The sequence below is a fragment of the Lissotriton helveticus genome, chromosome 2_2 (assembly GCF_964261635.1).
Source record: "Lissotriton helveticus chromosome 2_2, aLisHel1.1, whole genome shotgun sequence".
Classification (NCBI taxonomy): domain Eukaryota; kingdom Metazoa; phylum Chordata; class Amphibia; order Caudata; family Salamandridae; genus Lissotriton; species Lissotriton helveticus.
In genome coordinates, this window is record NC_136060.1 from 193,506,415 (window position 1) to 193,524,216 (window position 17,802).

The 17,802-nt window shown below is 48.2% G+C and overlaps 1 protein-coding gene across 6 annotated transcripts in view; it reads right to left on the reverse strand.

Annotated features, from left to right (window-relative positions):
• The window catches only part of TBC1D1 (TBC1 domain family member 1), a 990,385-nt gene that overhangs the window by 661,012 nt on the left and 311,571 nt on the right, over nt 1-17,802 (reverse strand). Inside the window, exon 1 of one of the 6 annotated variants that reach the window (XM_078678351.1) lies at nt 308-644. The exons of 4 other annotated variants lie outside the window; for them this stretch is intronic. In XM_078678351.1, the coding sequence (XP_078534477.1) occupies nt 308-337 (30 nt within the window). In that variant the 5' untranslated portion in view covers nt 338-644. Of the gene's footprint in view, nt 1-307; nt 645-17,802 lie in introns of those variants that run through there. One more of the 6 variants, XM_078678349.1, reaches the window with a different exon arrangement.

Sequence of the window (17,802 nt, forward strand, 5' to 3'; positions counted from 1 at the left end):
TCTGCGGTTACCATATCTCATCAAAACAGTTTACACATTTCTTGACAGATAATAGAAAAATAGCGGCGTTGTATTTACTTTATTGTCTTCCGATACAGGCAACAATTCATTTAACCTCAATGTTTAAAGTGGTTTAAAAAGCACGAAAGCTTCTGGAAATATAGTGAATTAAAAAGCGATACGCTGCATCTTAAATCAGCCAGTCCTAACAATTTTCCTATAGGTCTACACCCAGTGTATGTGAATTGCATGCGCAACTTAAATAATTCAGAAACACGTTAACTACTAAACCCAAGAAACGTCATACCTTAGCCACCCAGCTGAAGAGAGGGGACATCCTAATGCAGCAGGCAGACCGGGCGAGCTGCCCCCCTGATATCTCCCCCTTCCACTCTTAGCGCCCGAAATAAGCTTCCATTGAAGCGCTCTCGCCGGGGGAGGAGGGGAGCGAGAAAGACGGGTCCCTGCGTGCAGAGAATCTCACGGTGCAGGGGGCATGAACAGTGTTTCCACTTCCACTTGAGCTCAGTGGCCGGCTTTTGTCCCTGCAGACATGTCTGGCTCGCGAGCGGTCAGTTGAGTAAACGGGGAGCCGGCGAGAAGTGAGTGAGTTCCTCCCTACGACAGCTGACCCCGCCTTCTCCAGTTTGTCAGTGAGAGCAGCGCCGAGAAACCAGGAAGTCGCAGAGGGGCTGGTTCTGTATGACACAGCGCCAGGAAACTCACTCGGGAGTTTTGGCGGCTTGTAAAAGAAAAGCGCCGTCACGAAGACAGTGTAACTCATCGTGGTCGCACTTGGCTTCTAAACCGCTCTGTGTGGGTAACAGAAGTCACTCAAAGACTACGGTAATGCAGGATGCACAGACATGCCGTCACGAGAAAAACCGACACCGAAAAAGCGAGCAAATAATAAATGTTTTTAAGCAAATTAATTGCATTGGTTAAAAAATGTCTTAGTGGCAAGGGAAACCCCTATAACAATAAATTCATATAGCGTTGCTTTTTCATAGAAATCATTTGAATACTCTGCCGTAATAATCAATCACATTTAATTAGCAAATAGCTGTAATTACACTGTTTTTAGAAGACAGTATTTTCTCATAATGTGAGCAAGGAGATTGGTACCACCTCCCACACACAGCCGCTAATTTGGGTGAATTGGCCCCTTGCGCCCTGGTCCCCAGTGCCACTGCACCTGCTGCACTACCGATAGATACGCCTCTGCCCAGCGGTAGTCCAAATTGTAAAGAGTCAAATTAAGATGATTTAATCGCCACAAGCAGAATAATCCAGATATTGTGCTACTCGCAGATCATCAAGACAGCTCTATTACACATTTTAAAGCGCTTTCTGCTTCCATCTGGTATTTTAAAGCGTGTTATGATGAAAAAACAGCTTCAGGTGATTTCTCTACCTTTTGTACTGACCCAGACAGTAACATTGAAATTGAAATTAAAATATTTATAAAGCGCACATACACCACGCGGTTTCTTGGCGCTGGAGAATGTAGGTCATGCCAGTTTAAAAAAAAAAACGGCCAGGTTCTGACCCTAGTGCCACCTTTCAGGTCTTAGACAAACTTGTTAAAAAAAGACCCGCTTTCAGACCTTGTTTGACACTGGTTTAAAGAACACCCTTTGTTGTATGTGTTGTACAGGAATTTATATAGCGCAAATCACCGAGCGGTTTCTAAGCGCTTGCTTAGGGAACCCGTCCTGGGATTCCCCTGTGAGATAGCCCCGGCAGGGTATCCGCAAGGTGAAAGCCAGGCATCCCGCCGCGAGGGGCCGTTGTGGAGATTAAGCAAGCTATTGCCCAGAGTCGCAGAGTGTGAACCCGTGAATCGAGTAGGCACCAGAGCGAGAAATGTCGAGTCCATGGACATTTTAGGACTCAAGACCCCGCCGAGCCGGGAATTGAACCCTGGTCCCGGGCTGACCTCTGCTTCCAGGTCTGCCTCCTCTAACCAGTGAGCCACACTTCTCCATTTGGTCCTTTGGTCTTGAGATATTCAACTTGCAAAAAGTCACAGTACAACCATAAACCTTATCCGGTGGAAATATGCCAATTTACCACAGATCTTCTTCAACTGTGAGACCCATGCCGCTATGCAAGTGGTCAAATTATTTTGCATGAAATAACACGGGAGATCCTCTCTTTATTGCACCAGTGACATCAGCTACAGAGGTTCTTGACCACCTCCTCTGAGCCAAGCTTTGACTGCCTAACCAATATACCCCGGAGAGCAGGGAACAAGTCCTAAAAAAAGAAGTGGGGGGCGCTGACGTCACGACAGGAAGTGACGTCACGAAAAGTGCTTGCATTCAGTTGCAGTTTATAGTTATTGAGCTCCCGATAAAATAAGTGGGGGGTTGCCGTCCACCCACGTGGTACCCAGACTCGAGCCCTACCAGAAAATCAGAAGAACCTGGCAGATCCAACAATCTGTCACAGATAGTGTTCTGGTTTTGAAGGGAACATTCCCATTCTCCCGTTTGAGGACTGTCGAGTGGAGTGGTTCCTCCAACTTCAAGTATTGCGAAAAATGCAAGTTTCTACATCCGAAGCAACTAGCAATTGCATTCTGCAGATGTCAAGCAACAGGTAACACTGGCATCCACATGTATACCAACAGGTAATACTATCCTCCACATAACCTACAACAGGTATGTAAGGGACAAATTCACACTCACCATAATATTAATTAATAGCCAAATACTGTGCTTAATTTGAGCTGGTGGTTGCCGGTGCTCAGCACCGGCAACTAAATCATCAACACCAGTGCTTTTCATGAGCACCAGTTTAGGACACATTCATTTACGTGAAGAATAAGTGATTTGCCTGAAACACAGGATGTTAAGCTGATGTCTAGATTCAAACGTGGTGCCCCCGTTCCGAAGTTGGCAGCTCTGGCCATTACACCATATTCTCTCCCCACTTTCATGGGTAGCAGTTGGTTTAGTTTTAGGCGATGCTAACAGGAAAAATGGGCTGGTGCAAGCTGCCTCCTGACAAGGTCCCCGTTCCCTTTTTTTTATTTTTATTTTTTAAAATTAACAACTGGCCCAATCAGACCCTCCAGCTTATCGCGATTTCGCGATTTGCAAAAAAAAAAAAAAAAAAAAAATCGCAAAATCCCGCGATCTCTGCAAATGCCGCGATATTTGGCATAAAGCCCGCGAAATTTGCCGTTTTCCGGCATTCGCCCATTTTCCATTTGATTTGCGGCGAGGACGCGCGGCCGAGAGAGAGGGAGAAGACCACAGCGGCCGAGAGAGGGAGAAGACCACGGCGGCCGAGAGAGGGAGAAGACCACGGCGGCCGAGAGAGGGAGAAGACCAGCACCACACCAGCAAGAGGGGGAGAGAGCACGAAGCGGCAGCGACACACACGAAGACTCTTCCTCAGAGACTCGGACTCGTCGGAGCAGGAGGAAAGCCGGCCGGCGGCGAACAGAACACTGACAGGTACCGTCCGTCCGCTGGATAATCTCCCGAGTCCACCTGCAGGCTGTGCTGGCTCGAGAGGGGCCACGCCTTCTGCTGGTCGGGAGATCTCTACCTGCTGCAACGGGCCCCTCGAACCAGGGGCTGGAATCAGTACTCAGAGAGGCCCTGGGTGATGATTTCATGGGCCCTTTAGGTGACCGCCTGCAAGTAAGCACCTTCGAAGCGGCTCTTTAAAGTGTTGGACAGTCTTGTTGAGAACACTGATGGATAAATGTTACTTTGTGACCTTTCAACTGCGTTTTTAGGTGCTAGACCAGGTGTTTTGCAGAAGAGGGAAAAGCTTTTATTGCAGGCCTCGCCCGGCCTTGGGTAAAGTTTTTATTATTTATTTATTTATTTATGCATTTTTATATAGCGCGGACTTTACCTGAAGGCGTCAGAGCGCTTCACATTAGGAACAGAGATGAAACATAATGAGAAACATTACAAAAGAACAGATTGCAAAAACATACGTTACTTACATAAGGTAATAGTGACATTTGTGAGCAAACAAAATACATGAGGTAGTAAAGGTAATAGTGACAATCGTGAGCAAACAAAATACTTGAGTAAAAATTGTGAGCAACCAAAAATGCATGAGGTAGTCAAAAGTGCACAAGAGGAGATGAAAGTGACAAGTGTGCAGTTATAAGAGAAAACAGAGTATAATTTGAGGTATAGTACTGCAATAAGTGCTAGACACTCAGGCACAGGAACAAGCGTTACGTGGGCAAGGTCAAACAGTAAGATATCTGTGTTTGGTGTTGCAAAAACCCCAAAATAAAATGCCGCTAAATGCCGCTAAATTTCCATTTTTGTGCCGCTAAATTTTCATTTTTGTGCCGCTAAATTTGCCAATCCATGCCGCTATATCCTGGGGGGTCTGCCCAATGCACTAGTGAAGTTGGATTTTGAATAAATATTAAAGAAAAAGGTATTTTGAGAATTCACCTTTCCCCACCAAAGGGCTCTAATGGCTAACTTGCATTAGCCTCCAGCTGCAGTACTCTGGGTGCTCAAATTTTAATGAGGTGTCAAAAGCTGCTACCAGAGCAGAGACAAAGGCTTGAGTTTCGGGAAGTGTTTCTGTTCTTTTGGCAATATGTCGAACACACAAATGGTGATGGGAGGTGGCTTGCAATAAGACTAACCACTGGCAATCCTTGGGGTAACATTTCATCCAGTCATTCTTTTCCCCACCGCGCCACCTCAGATTAGACCCACCCATATGGAAATCAGTCTTGACCCAGCTCCAATAAGAACGGTACACCTTGAACTGCTAAGCCAGGTCCTCTCTGAACCGGCACACAAGAAAACCAAGACTGGTTTCACCTTGATTGGGTCTCTTCAGTAGGGTGTAGCTTGGTTCCAGTAGCACAGTGAGCAAGGGCCCACATTTGGGCATACCCTTGGTCACAGGTTCAAAAGGACATGGCAGTTTCAGCTGAACTGTTCATATTGGAGCAGGGTCAAGACTGATTTGCATATGGCAGGGTCTAAACTGAGGTGGCACAGTAGGCAAAAGAATGATGGGTTGTAATGCTACCACAATTGCCAGTGGTTAGACAAATTGCAATCATTTCTCCCATCACCTTTCGTCTGTTTGATGTACTGCGCTCCAGCACTCCAGTAGGATGAGCATTTGGGTATCACCCAGCAAATTATCTTCAAAGGGGCCTCCCCTGGCACAGGCAGGTGTCCGGTAACACCCGCCCAAGTCCCATCCTTGTTCCTACAGACAGCCAGGCTCCAAACACAGTGGGGAGGACGCTGCTCCTTGAACTGGTTTGAAGTGACCACAGATGAGTGTTTGCTCATTTTCCTGGCCACACCTCTGGGGTGGGAACATTGGCTCTGCTCACAAGAAGGGCTTCATCATGTAGGATTTAGACAGAGGGGTCTCTGAGGGGTTGTTTGAAGTAGGACACATAGGAATAGCTGCAAAAGTGGGTAGGGTAACCCCTGGGACATTTACCCCATAGTTAGGGAGTAGCAGGAGTCATCCCGTCAACAAGCTAGTGCCATGCATAAATGAGACATTCCCAGTACCCTCCTCAGAACACTTTTTGGACCTGAGAAATATAAAAGAAGACAATCTGCTGTCTGTGACCTGAGAAGAACCCGGAAGGACTGGACCTTCTCTCTCTTGTATCAAGGACAAAAAAAAGGACTTCAACCGTCATAAGGAGGATGTCCTGTTAAAGCTACAAGAAGACAATAAGTTAGAAGAGGCCTTTCCTGCAACTGCCCAGTTCCAAATGGACCACCCCCGGACCCGGCTGCTGGCCTCTGCTGGAACAAGTCCTGACCCCCAAGTGCTTTTCCTGAGGCCATGGAACCATGCCAAAGTCTACTCCTCCCAACACCTGGAGAAACCTGGGACTTAGAAACTGTTTGGCTCCAAAGTCCTCCAGGGCATTGGGGCACATCTGCCAAGACAATCCAACCAAAGTGTGTTGTCCCCGGGCCGAAGATTCAGGTTTCCTCCACTTGGAGCTTTTCCACAGCAGCAAATCTGATTCAATGAGACCTTGGGGAGAAATCATTCAGCCTCGTGGAGCCCTCTTCATTTACAGGCTGCAGCCTTGCCCCGCTGGAGGAACCCAAGCCGCAAAAATGAAACATAAGAGTGAACAAAGACATCTTAACCGGGTGAAGGTGTCAAAAGTATCCAGCTGGCAAATGTTCTTTCTTCAGCACAAAATAAAAATTTGTCCCACTCAAAGCTCTCCCACCAAACATCAACTGCTTCACCTGGACCTCGTTGGAGGGCTGTCTGACCTTCTGTAGCTCTAGTGCTACTGCCTCCTGCTTTCGTCCGCTGAAGATTTTTGACTTCTATTTTTGACTTCTATTCTTGAGACTAAGGCCCAAGGTAAAACTTCTGATCAGGTCAAACCTGGTTTCTGTATCCGACCCATGCTCCATCGTGGTCAGCCTCAATCGCACCTAGGGTCCTTTCTACTGTGACTAGTTGACCGCAGTTGGTGCTTAACGTTTTTTGGCGCTATTTTGATTTAACCCTTTAAAAATGTATCTCCCAGGCTCTCCATTTTGGATTTCTGTCTTTCAATTTATTAATGTTAGCTCTATTTTTCTAAATTGTTTTGTTGTGATTTTATTACTGTTTTAAAACTGCATAAATGCTTTAGACATTTCCTTTAAGTTAAACCAGTTTTCTGTGCCATTGCAACCAGGAGGTTGAGCTCATGTTAATTGAGTGACTTTAGGTATTTCCCCTAACCAGGATTGTGGCTATTGCTTAAGGTGGGTCCTCACACCCCTTTAACCAATACCCCAATTTCTTACACCCATCTAGATATTTTGTGGAACAGAAGTTTAAAATATAATTGGGCCAATGATCTTCAGTAATAGAAAAATAACTTATTGACTTGGGTTCTCCCGAGGAGGCCTTAACACATAGGTAATTTGCGTGCACTGTTTTCCTACTATGCCATGAGGCGCTTTCATTAATTGGTTCTTCACTTCACTTTTGGCTCAATTCAATCTGATTTTCAGTGGAGAGTAAGTGCTGTTGTGCTGCTGGATATTTTGTGGCCCCTTCTTGATTCGTTTTCCAACCTTTGGGTCTGTGGTTAATTTTATCCTGCATTATGGTGGCATTGGAAACTTTGAATCCTGCTATCTTTCAGGATGAGCAGGGATCGTTTGATAGGCTTCAACAGAAATAAAGGGGACATGAACCGTACAGTGGACTGATGCTTACTAATGAATATTCCTGCTACAACAAGAAAAAGAAAATAGCAGCATACACTCCCAATCTTTTTTTTTTTTTTTTTAATAGCCTACCTTTTTTAAGCCAAGACGTTGATCATAACTTTCACTACTAATGCTTCCTAAACTATCTTTTGTGCCAACGCAAGTAAATTGAGGACAATATTCTAATGATTCGGATATCAAACTCCTAAAGTGCTTGGGGCGTGGCTGAGCGCCAAAGATGGCAGCAGCTAAATGGCAGAGCTCCCGGATATGGTGCCTGCGGGAGGGCGGCCCCTGCTACTGTCGGAGCTCTGGGCCCCTGCTTTGTGGATGTGAGGAGGACGGTCAACCGATGTGAGCCGGCACGCTTATGCCCCAGGGTGAGTGAGCTGCCCGGAACGGACTGGGCCTCACAACATGGCAATCTGTGCAAATTACCCTACAGCACGGGAGACGATCAGAGTCCCGAGAGCCTCCGCTGCACCGGGAGGCTCAACTAGCGCTGCGTGGGAACTGCTGGGAGGAGGAATCCAGTCTCAGCGGTTACTGCGGCCCTGATGAGTGAACTGCAAAGCGCCATTGGGTTTGCCACCGGAAGGCTAGTGGGTGATGCTGCATGGGCACTGCCTGCCCTCTCATGAGGCCAGCTCTTCTTCTCTTTTCTCATGCTGTCTGGGGCCATGACGACCAGGGCCTGATTAAATAAGCCTGAGGCAGGCCCAAGACACAGCAACTGGCGGTTGAAGAGCCTCCCCCTGACAGAGTGGTGGTCGTCTTTCTTGCTAATGGAGCACTCTGCAGTCTATTGCCCTGTAGAACACAACGAGCCTGATGGTAAATGACTGCTCGCTGAATCATGGCTACAAACAGCCCTCTGGCCTGGCTGGTTACACAATCTCCTTCATCCAGCTATATCTCTCCCCAAACACACCACCAGCCCTTAATTAACAATGGGCCGCACCAGAACCAAACCTGCCGAACTGGTGCTGCATCCTTCCCCAGTGTCTGCAGGGTCCTCCCAGATGACTGTAGAATGTTTGCCACCTACTTCATTGATCAAACCAGTAGATTAAATGGACCTCATCCTCCAAAAAATCTGGGACTCAAGGCAAGCCATCGAACAATGAATTGGGGCACTTACCTAGTCCTTCACCCTCCTCAACGATGATCACAACAAACTGTCAGATAGGGTCACAGCCATCGAGTCATTCATTTCCTCCCTTACCTACTGGCAGGAGGTACAGATGGCAACCTCTATACTCCTACAGAGGCTAGTCGACCCCATTCAGGAGCGGGCAGAGGACGCTGAGTGTCGGGCTCACCGATATAACATCTGCATAATTGGTATGCCGGAGGGAGTTAATGCCACACAATATATAATGAACTGGCTACGGCATAGCGTGGAGACCTACACAGGTATATTACATATACCATTTTATGTTTCTGCTTCTCACACTGCCAGAAAGCAGAAGGGTTTGGTTGGGGGCGGGTGGGTGGGCATGTATGCTCGAGGTCAGGGGAGAGGAGGCTAGCCCAATGCTGCTGGCCCTGACAGTTTGGTCGACCCTCTGAGGCCTACCAAACCAGTCAAGCGCACTCTCCCTTTTCTCCATGTAAGCTGTATGCAGCCTACATGGAGAAAATGGCCTCCCCTGTGTAGTCAGTGTCCCAACCAATCACAATGCTGCCATTGCAGCATTGTGATTGGCTTAGGGGAAGGGAGGGAAGCTGCCTGCTTCCTGTTACGCGGGACCCGGCCAGGAGCTGAGACGGCATGGAACCCGGAAAGGTAAGTTTATTTATAACCCCAAGCACGCGAGATCCCCACCCGCAAGTCATGCCAGCCGCAACTGGACCTACAGTCTCTCAGTGGCGCACCAGGTCCCTACAAAAAAACAGCAACGCCGCAACCCTTCGTGGGGCGCATATTGAACTATAGAGATCAAGACACTAGCCTCTGTAAGGCACATGAATGCGCCTCAATACTGTTGGACAATGTACGTGTCTCAATATTCCCAGATTATACACAGAAAGTGCAACAAAAGATGGACTCTCATCGAGCCATTAAAACCGAGCTGATAATTTTGTGACACTGAAATGGTCCACCTCCACCTCAATGTTACTTGATGCTATGTTTGGTTCTTCCAGCAGTCCCATCTTGCCATTTTTGGACAATTGCCAGGTCCAGGTGCCCCGCCAGCACCCACTTTCCTAATCATTTCCCTTTTGACCCTTCCAAGCCGATTGCCTGAGATCTCCAAAAGCAACTGCACACAATCCCCTGAAGTTGTTCTGTATTTCCTTACTAGTTTTGGTCGAACATAGTTACAATGTGTTTTGGTTGGGGCGTTTGTTCAAGGGGGTTACACATCGTCGCAACAAACCTGTCCGCCAACTGCAACCATAGCTCCATCTCAAGCACACACAATGTACAGACCGCTACCCATATACAATAGCAGTACTGAGTAAATACAATATACTCACATGGAATGTAAGTGGAATGGGATCCATACATAAATGTTACAGGATCCTCTCCCATTTACACCATCACCTAGCACCTTTGGTGTGCCTACAGGAAACCCATCTTATAGCCATTGAAGCCCTTAAACTCTTCATACTCCACCTTTTCTAGAGAGGCAGCAGTCTGGATTGAAGCAGGGAAACCAACATTGACATGCAGGGAAGATACATTCTTATATGTGGCACACTGGACAGCATATATATTGTGATAGGAAGTATATATGCCCCAAATACTGAGGACACATTTTTAGATAGTCTATCCACAGCACTAGCAGACCCGGCACTTTATCCATGGCTTTTAGGAGGGGATTACAATGCTGTCTTAGACATAACGCTAGATAGGTCACATCCTCCACTCCAGAATGCAGCCTCAGTCCGACAGGCTACTACCCTACACCGGTGGGTGGAGATCGTCCCTGGTAGATGCCTGGTGCTCTGCAAATCTTGGCACGTGCGATTACTCCTATTACCCAGTCACACACTGGCTCCACACAAGACTTGACAGGTTGCTGTGCGCTACCTCCCTCCAAGACTCAAACACTAAGTACGCACGCAGTACTTAGGAAAATCCTCTCTAACCATAACCCCCTTGAAATCACATTTAAACGGGGTCGGGTGGTCGCACCCATTCCCACATGGTGGCTCCGGCCACAACTATTAAAAGACTCAATCTTGGGGGCGTGGCTTGGTAAGCCATCATGGCGGACACCATCTGAAACGTCTCAGTCTCACCAAGCCAGATACTCAGGCACCATCCGACGCAGTTATCTCTAGTGCGGGCCCCGAAATTTGTCAAACTGGGGGAGAAGCCCCTAAGGATTCGCCGAGCTTGAAGGAGCGCCGCCATGGACATTTAGGCGTGCCGGGATTTGCAGCGCCAGGGCTCGGCTGGTGACACTGGTCCAGGTGCACAGAGAGCCGAGGCGTTTCGGAGGCCCTCTCGCCATTGGGAGGGGGCACAGTGATGCAGAAGACACCGTGACCCACTGGACTGAGGCAAGTGCTGCGGCAGGGCGCAGCCGCATGGGCCAGGCTGCCTCCTCCGGCCGGTGCAACAAATAAGGAGCAGTGATGCCCGCGGCCGAATGACTGTGACGGGCAGCAGCACGTACTCTCAAAGGTAGGCCTGAGGTGCGGGACTACTCCGCGCGCCCCCCGTTGAAAAGGACATGCCTGGGGCGGGATAGGCAGCCTCATGCATCAGGTGTCTTGGCCGGTGGCCGTGTTGGCTGACGATGCTGGATTTGGCCCGACTGGAGTGGTCCCTGGAGTAGAAAGCCACAAGCATTTATTTAGGGTGGCGTCCTCTCCCTCCCTCGCTCAACAGTGCGGTACAGGGCTGGCACAGACGGAGCCTTTGATGTCATAACGAGGGCCCGCGGCGAGGTGTGTCCTCCTGGGATACCTGTGGAAGGTTAAGTCCCTAGGTCCAGGCTGACAGGGGACACCTGGTGAGGCAGCAGCACCCTGGGCGGTGAGGCGACTGCGCACCTATGCGAGGTAGACATAAACGGGTGCACACTAAGCCTCACAGGATATAGCCCAGATCAGGATGGCTCTCTAGCGACGACCCCACAGAGAAAGGAGACGGTGTGTACTTCTCCGGTGCCATAGCATGGTCCAGAGATCGGAAACTTTTGTGGGGGCTCAGGTGCTGTGCCTGCCTGTGCATTCAGAGTGACCGCCAAGATACTAAAGCAGCAGAGGAGCTGGGGGTGCGGTGGGTGTGATCTCGCTAAGGGGTCCACCTTGTGGTCTGCCCTCGGTCTGCGGAGGAGGCCGTGCTAGGCTCGGTGCGGCTTGTGGCATGGGGGAGACTGAGTCAGTGAGGCCCTGCCTGCGGTGTTCCACCCCAAGGAAGATGGGCGACCAGAAAAAGTTTCTCTCCCTATCTGCTTCCCCACACCTCTTTGGGAAATCTCACTTGGCGGATCGACCGGGTGAAGTAGGAGCACCATGACTAAAGACAAGACATCTGATTTAGCCTCTAAGCTAAGCATTTTGGATCAACATAGCACGGCCTCTGCCAGGACAAGTGGTGCTGAAGGCGGAAATCCCATTCCGGACAATGCAGGCCTGTTAGGGGCCGTGACGCAATCCCGCGACATGTTGGATGCCAGGATTGGCGCATAAGTTTCCTTTCTACGTCAAGACCTCAAGAAGGCGGTGGACTGCATTAACGAGGCAGAGACCAGAGTGACATCGGTGGGCGAATCAGTGACAACCTTACAGCAGAAGGTCAACAACCTCATGGTGGTGAACCAGGAGCCAACTTGGAGGGTGGGGGACGCAGAGGGCAGTAAGACAGAACAATCAACGCTTCATCGGCTTCGCAGCGGGATGCGAGGGCGCCTCGGCCGAGGGTTTCCTAACATATTAGTTGAGGTCTCTCCTACCAGAGGGCTCCCATTCCTCTTGTTTCATCATAGAGCGCGCCCGCAGAGCACTTATAAGGAAGTCCATCCACTGGGGGGAGTGGCCCCGTCCTATTATAGCTAAACTGTTGAACTACATGGACAGGGATGCTATTCTTCAATTTGCCAAGAGTCACAGAGACCAAATGAAACAAGACTCCCACATCATCATGATTTTCCCAGACTACATGCAGCTGCTCCAGCAGCAGGGCCATTCATACATGTTTACGTTCAGAGAGCCAAATGTTCAATATATGCTTTTATACCCTGCTCAGATGCGTGTAAGTTACAGTAATAAATCCATATTTTTTGACACTCCCAAGGCCATCTTCGCTTGTGCAGACGAGAGAGTGCACATTAGGCCCCATACTCCACCCCCACTCGAGTCTGACCCCTTTCAGGGCACAGGGTAACCAGCTGAAGAAGTCTACCTCCAAGGGACAAACAAGTGGGATTGTGTGGCACTCTAGTTTAATTCTGGGTAGTTTGATTTTATAACAACTTGGGTGCTGATCGGTTTGCTCCCTCTGACCAGTGAGTTGTCGTCGAATAGATCAAGGTTGGATGCTGTCAAGCTTGACAGAGTAACCAATCGCACTCCCTTGGGAGATATATTAATCTTTCCAATGTTCAAATCAAAGTAAATGATGACGTACTCCAAAGTATACCAAAAGAAAGTGTCTTTTCACTCTGGTTTATTCTTGTGTCAGGAATTGTTCTCTATATATGCTGTTACATCACAGCTGTATGATAAGTTCCAAAAGTTCCAAGATGTGTAAACAATCTATTCAATTAATTCCAAAGTCCTCCAAACACCCAATGCATTTCGTGCGATCCGCACTTCATCAGGGGAAATACATTTCAATCGATGTTTGTTCGTCATTAGGAGCGTCCTGTCTTCTAACCCGTTCGGGATCGAACTTAACTAACGACTAAGCTCGATCCCGAACGGGTTAGAAGACAGGACGCTCCTAACGCCGAACAAACATCGACTGAAATGTATTTCCCCTGATGAAGTGCGGGTCGCATGAAATGCATTGGATGTTTGGAGGACTTTGGAATTAATTGAATGGATTGTTTACACATCTTGGAACTTTTTGGAACTTATCATACAGCTGTGATGTAACAGCATATATAGAGAACAATTCCTGGCACAAGAATAAACCAGAGTGAAAAGACACTTTCTTTTGTTATACTTTGGAGTACGTCATCATTTACTTTGATTTGAACATTGGAAAGATTAATATATGTATATATATCTCCCAAAGGAGTGCGATTGGTTACTCTGTCAAGCTTGACAGCATCCAACCTTTACCTCCAAGGGACAGCACAGGCCGAAATCAAGCTGGAGCTCTCGGACGCAGGGAGAGGACTCCTGACTCCAAGACACATCCGTTGTAAACCCAGATGTACAGCCTCGGTGGGCTCCCATGAAGACTTCGACTGATAAGTCCGTCCTCGGATCTTAGAAAGGCTTGGCAGACACATACAAGCACCTCCTGCACACTCTGTGACAGTAGGGTTGAGGGTATTGGGGAACCATTGCCAGAAACTCTCTTGGGCTGCCTGTTGCGGCCCAGGGCCATTCCTGACCACGACAGATAATTCATGTTGTCAGAGATGCACAGGGGGATGTGAGAGGCAATATATATCGAAAACAGATAGGAAAAGTAATATAAGCCTTAGACTCTCTGATCCCAGCCAACTGGATCAGAGCTCGTTCTCAGGAATCCAGTCCATGGTACAACGAGAAGCTCGCTACCCTTAGGAAGGATTGTAAACTTATTGAACGTAGATGGAGGAAATCATACGACCTGGCATTTAAAGGCCAATACAGGGTGGCACAAAAGAACTACCATAGAAACATCTGTAGGACTAGAGCCGCCTACTATACCAACGAGATCAAGGCCAGCCAGAACCCCTCGAAAACCATCTTCAAAATCCTAAAAGACCTCTCTGCCAAAAAAGTGGCGGTAGCAACTAATGCCTCCTATCTGCACTGTGAGAAACTTGCTTCATTCTTTATAGATAAAATACGAACTATCTATAGGTCCTTTCCAGCAACCCCTGAACTTACCCTCCTTAGTAGAGGGACGCCCAACAAACTCACGACTATTCCCGAACTAAGTCACGACAATTTTATCAGACTCTGTGGGAAAGTCAAATCGGGCTATCCCGCAGACCCGCTAAAACCTGCCCATTTTAAAGAAGCCTCCCCACTTATACCTAGTCCCCTCCGTGAAATTATTAACTCTTCCTTTAGATCTGCCATCATACCCACTAGATGGAAGCAGGCTTGGGTATCCCCCATAATTAAAAAACCCATGTTAGACCATACAAAACCGGAAAATTTTAGGCCAATATCACTGCTTCCTTGGCCGGCCAAGGTGGCTGAATCCCACGTGAATAGCATCTTAACGAAATTCCTCTGCGCTGATTCCATCCTCGACGCCTCCCAGCACGGATTCCGCGCGGGACATAGCACCGAAACAGCACTTCTAGGTGTAACAGAACATCTTCGGAACATCATAGACTCCGGTCCGACAGCAGCGCTGATTCTTCTTGATCTCAGCGCTGCCTTTGACACGGTCTCACACGAGGTACTGTTGCATCGATTGGAGGCAGTAGGAATCTGTGGACAAGCACTAGAATGGTTCAGGGCATTCTTGACCGGCAGGTCCTTCCGTGTATCTACCCCACCGTTTCTATCAATGGAACGTGTAATTGAGCAGGGAGTACCCCAAGGATCTGCACTCAGTCCGACGTTATTTAATCTCTACGTCCAGCCACTGACTGAGGTCGCCAAACGATGGGAGCTTTCTATAGTCTCATACGCGGACGACACTCAGTTAATGGCAGTGCTGAGTGAAGATTCTGGGCTGAACGCATCCAAGTTTAAACTTGGCTTGTCCGCAGTTACCAACTGGATGACATCTAATTACCTACAGCTTAATGCCAACAAGACTGAGGTCTTACTTGTAGGAAAGGATGTCTCAGCCTGGGGAGTGAAATGGTGGCCTGATATGCTCGGAACCCCTCCTGAACCCAAGAGTGAGGTAAAAAACCTTTGAGTCTGGCTAGACTCGTCGCTTAATTTTATTACCCACACTAAAAAGGTTGCCGCTACTTGTTTTGGGATCCTTCGGAACCTGAAGCCGATCCTAAAAATTTTCGATCCCCCTACTCGCCAGCTCATAGTTCAGTCCTCCATTCTATCTCGACTTGACTATGCGAGCTCCCTACTTTTGGGAGCTAACCAGGCAGAGGTAGGAAGACTGCAACGAGTCCAAAATGCGGCGGCAAGAGCCTTGACAGGGCTCCCCCGCTCCCAGTCGGTCTCTAGCACCTTGACCAAACTCCACTGGCGGCCCGTGGACAAGAGGATTGAATTCAAGACCCTCTGTCTGGCATTTAAAATCTTGCACTCTGCATCTCCCTCCATGCTCTGTCCCTTGCTGACCCCCTATATCCCCAGGCGCGCGTTACGCTCAGAAGGTCAGCACCTAGTTGTGATTCCTCGAATAAATCGCGTGCGAAAGGGTGGACGCTCTTTCCGCTATCTCGCAGCGAAACTATGGAACGCCCTGCCACTCCAGATTCGGGGCCTACAGGACCTCTTGCCATTCAGAAAGGCTATCAAAACCCACCTCTTCTGTTGATCTCTCTGTTATGTTATAGCCGCATGTCCACTTCTGCAGTAGCCGTTTTCCTGCTCATTAAAGCGCCGGGACGCCCCTTAGCTGGGGCATCTGCGCGCTATATAAGCACCTATAACATAACATAGGCAAGTTGAAAAAACAATGAGTAGACGTTGTCGTAGTAGCCTTTGAGATTGTTTATTTCAGGTAAGTTTGATCTTCAGAAATAAACAGCCAACGCGTTTCGCCCAAACATGAGCTTTTTCTGTGCATAGGTAAAGTTGCTGATGTCTCGCCAAGTAAACTGAAATATATCAAACGCTGTAGGCGTGAGCCATCCAGGGGTGCCCTCTCTCCCCCTTACTCTTTGCTTTGGCGGTCAAGCCCCTACCACAGAGGTCTTCAAACGTTAGGATGCCGAGACCCCCCTGTCAACATTTTGAGGTATAAGGACCCCCTCCTGATAAAAATTTCTAAACCGGAAGGAAGAAAATGTAAATGATGTTATGTGATGCCGAGTATTTTGGGATAGCATTGCTTCATTATTTTGAAATTAATTTTTTACACTCAGTAGCACGGAGGAAAGATTTCACCCCATCAGTACCTGTTTATAACCAAAATACAGCAATTAACATCAGAAAGATTTCTAGTCAACCTTTGTGAAGGGTCTTCCACTCTGCAGGAATACGTGTTGCCACATTAGAAGCTCACCTGATCCTGGCCGGGAGAAGCAGGGGTACCTTAAAAGCCTGGCGGTTATGTGCAGAGTTAAGCAGTTTACCCATGCAGCTTTCCTCTCACCCCCTCCCCTCCCTTCCACCCCTCTCTTCTCCCAACCCCGGATCCCTCTCTCACTTTGCAGGCCATTTTCTTTCACCCCTTTTTACAACTTCTGAACTCTCCCCATTCAACCTTTCCCTTCACCTTTAATCACCGCTTGCCATTCTGTCTTTTTACTGCCCTCATCTCTAAAAGTTTCTCGCATTTATCTCATGGCCTCTCTGGCCCAGTCTCATCCTGTGCCCCTCAGCACTTCTCATTCACCTGGTCTCTCCATTCAATTTTTTGTCTATTTGTATCTTACACCTCTCCAGTCCCCCCATTCATCTTTCACATCAACCCCTTTGTTCTAACAGAAGCCCTCACCTTTGACTCACACTCACTTCTTGCGTGTCCACACTTCTCTTCGACAATTCACATTTCTCCTCATCCCTGACATCTTCAATCAAATTCTCTCACTCCCTTGCTGTCCTCTCATCTCTCCTCACTGAGCACACGGGTGGGACCCGTATGCTTCTCTCGGTCTGTGCCACTCTGCTTATTGTTCCCAAATTAAGGAAGGCACAAATTGTCTGTCTTGCTGTTTTGGTGCAGGCCGCACAGTTATGGAATGTGCACCCTCCTTTACTTCGTTCCACCAAGAATCTATTATCCTTTAGGAAGATATAAAAACCTTTCTCTATGCTCTGTAGGTTACCTCATTTGACTATGTCTCCTTCTGTGTGTTTCTCATTTGCCTTCAGGCAGCAGATGGTTATTAGCCCCAGGACATCTCTTGGTAACAGTAGCTCACTACAAATGTAAATAATAATAATAGGCATAAGCAGGGGAGCCACTAGACCAGAACTTCAGGTGGGGGGAGGGGCTAACACTCCGAGCCAGGGCTGACCCTAACACTGGTTGCACACTGTGCAACAGCCTTTTTTGGTGCCCCACCCTGTTTCCTTCTTCTCCATAAATTCCCTCACTACCACTCACCAACAATGTACCTCATCTCTCTATTGCACTTTTCTGACAAACATTTCATTTTTTATAGCGCTTCTCATAGTTTACTCACACTCATTTCTGTGATCTGCATGGTACATATTCTTTGTAACAAGCACATTAACCTTCAGTACTGTGTGGGTGACAAGAGTGCCCATGTGAGTGCACGGTGAGTGATGCAACAGTGTGAGAGGAGTGACTGCAGGGTGAGTGAGGTGGCCGTACGAATTTAGGTGCGGATGCAAGTTCAGAATGGGA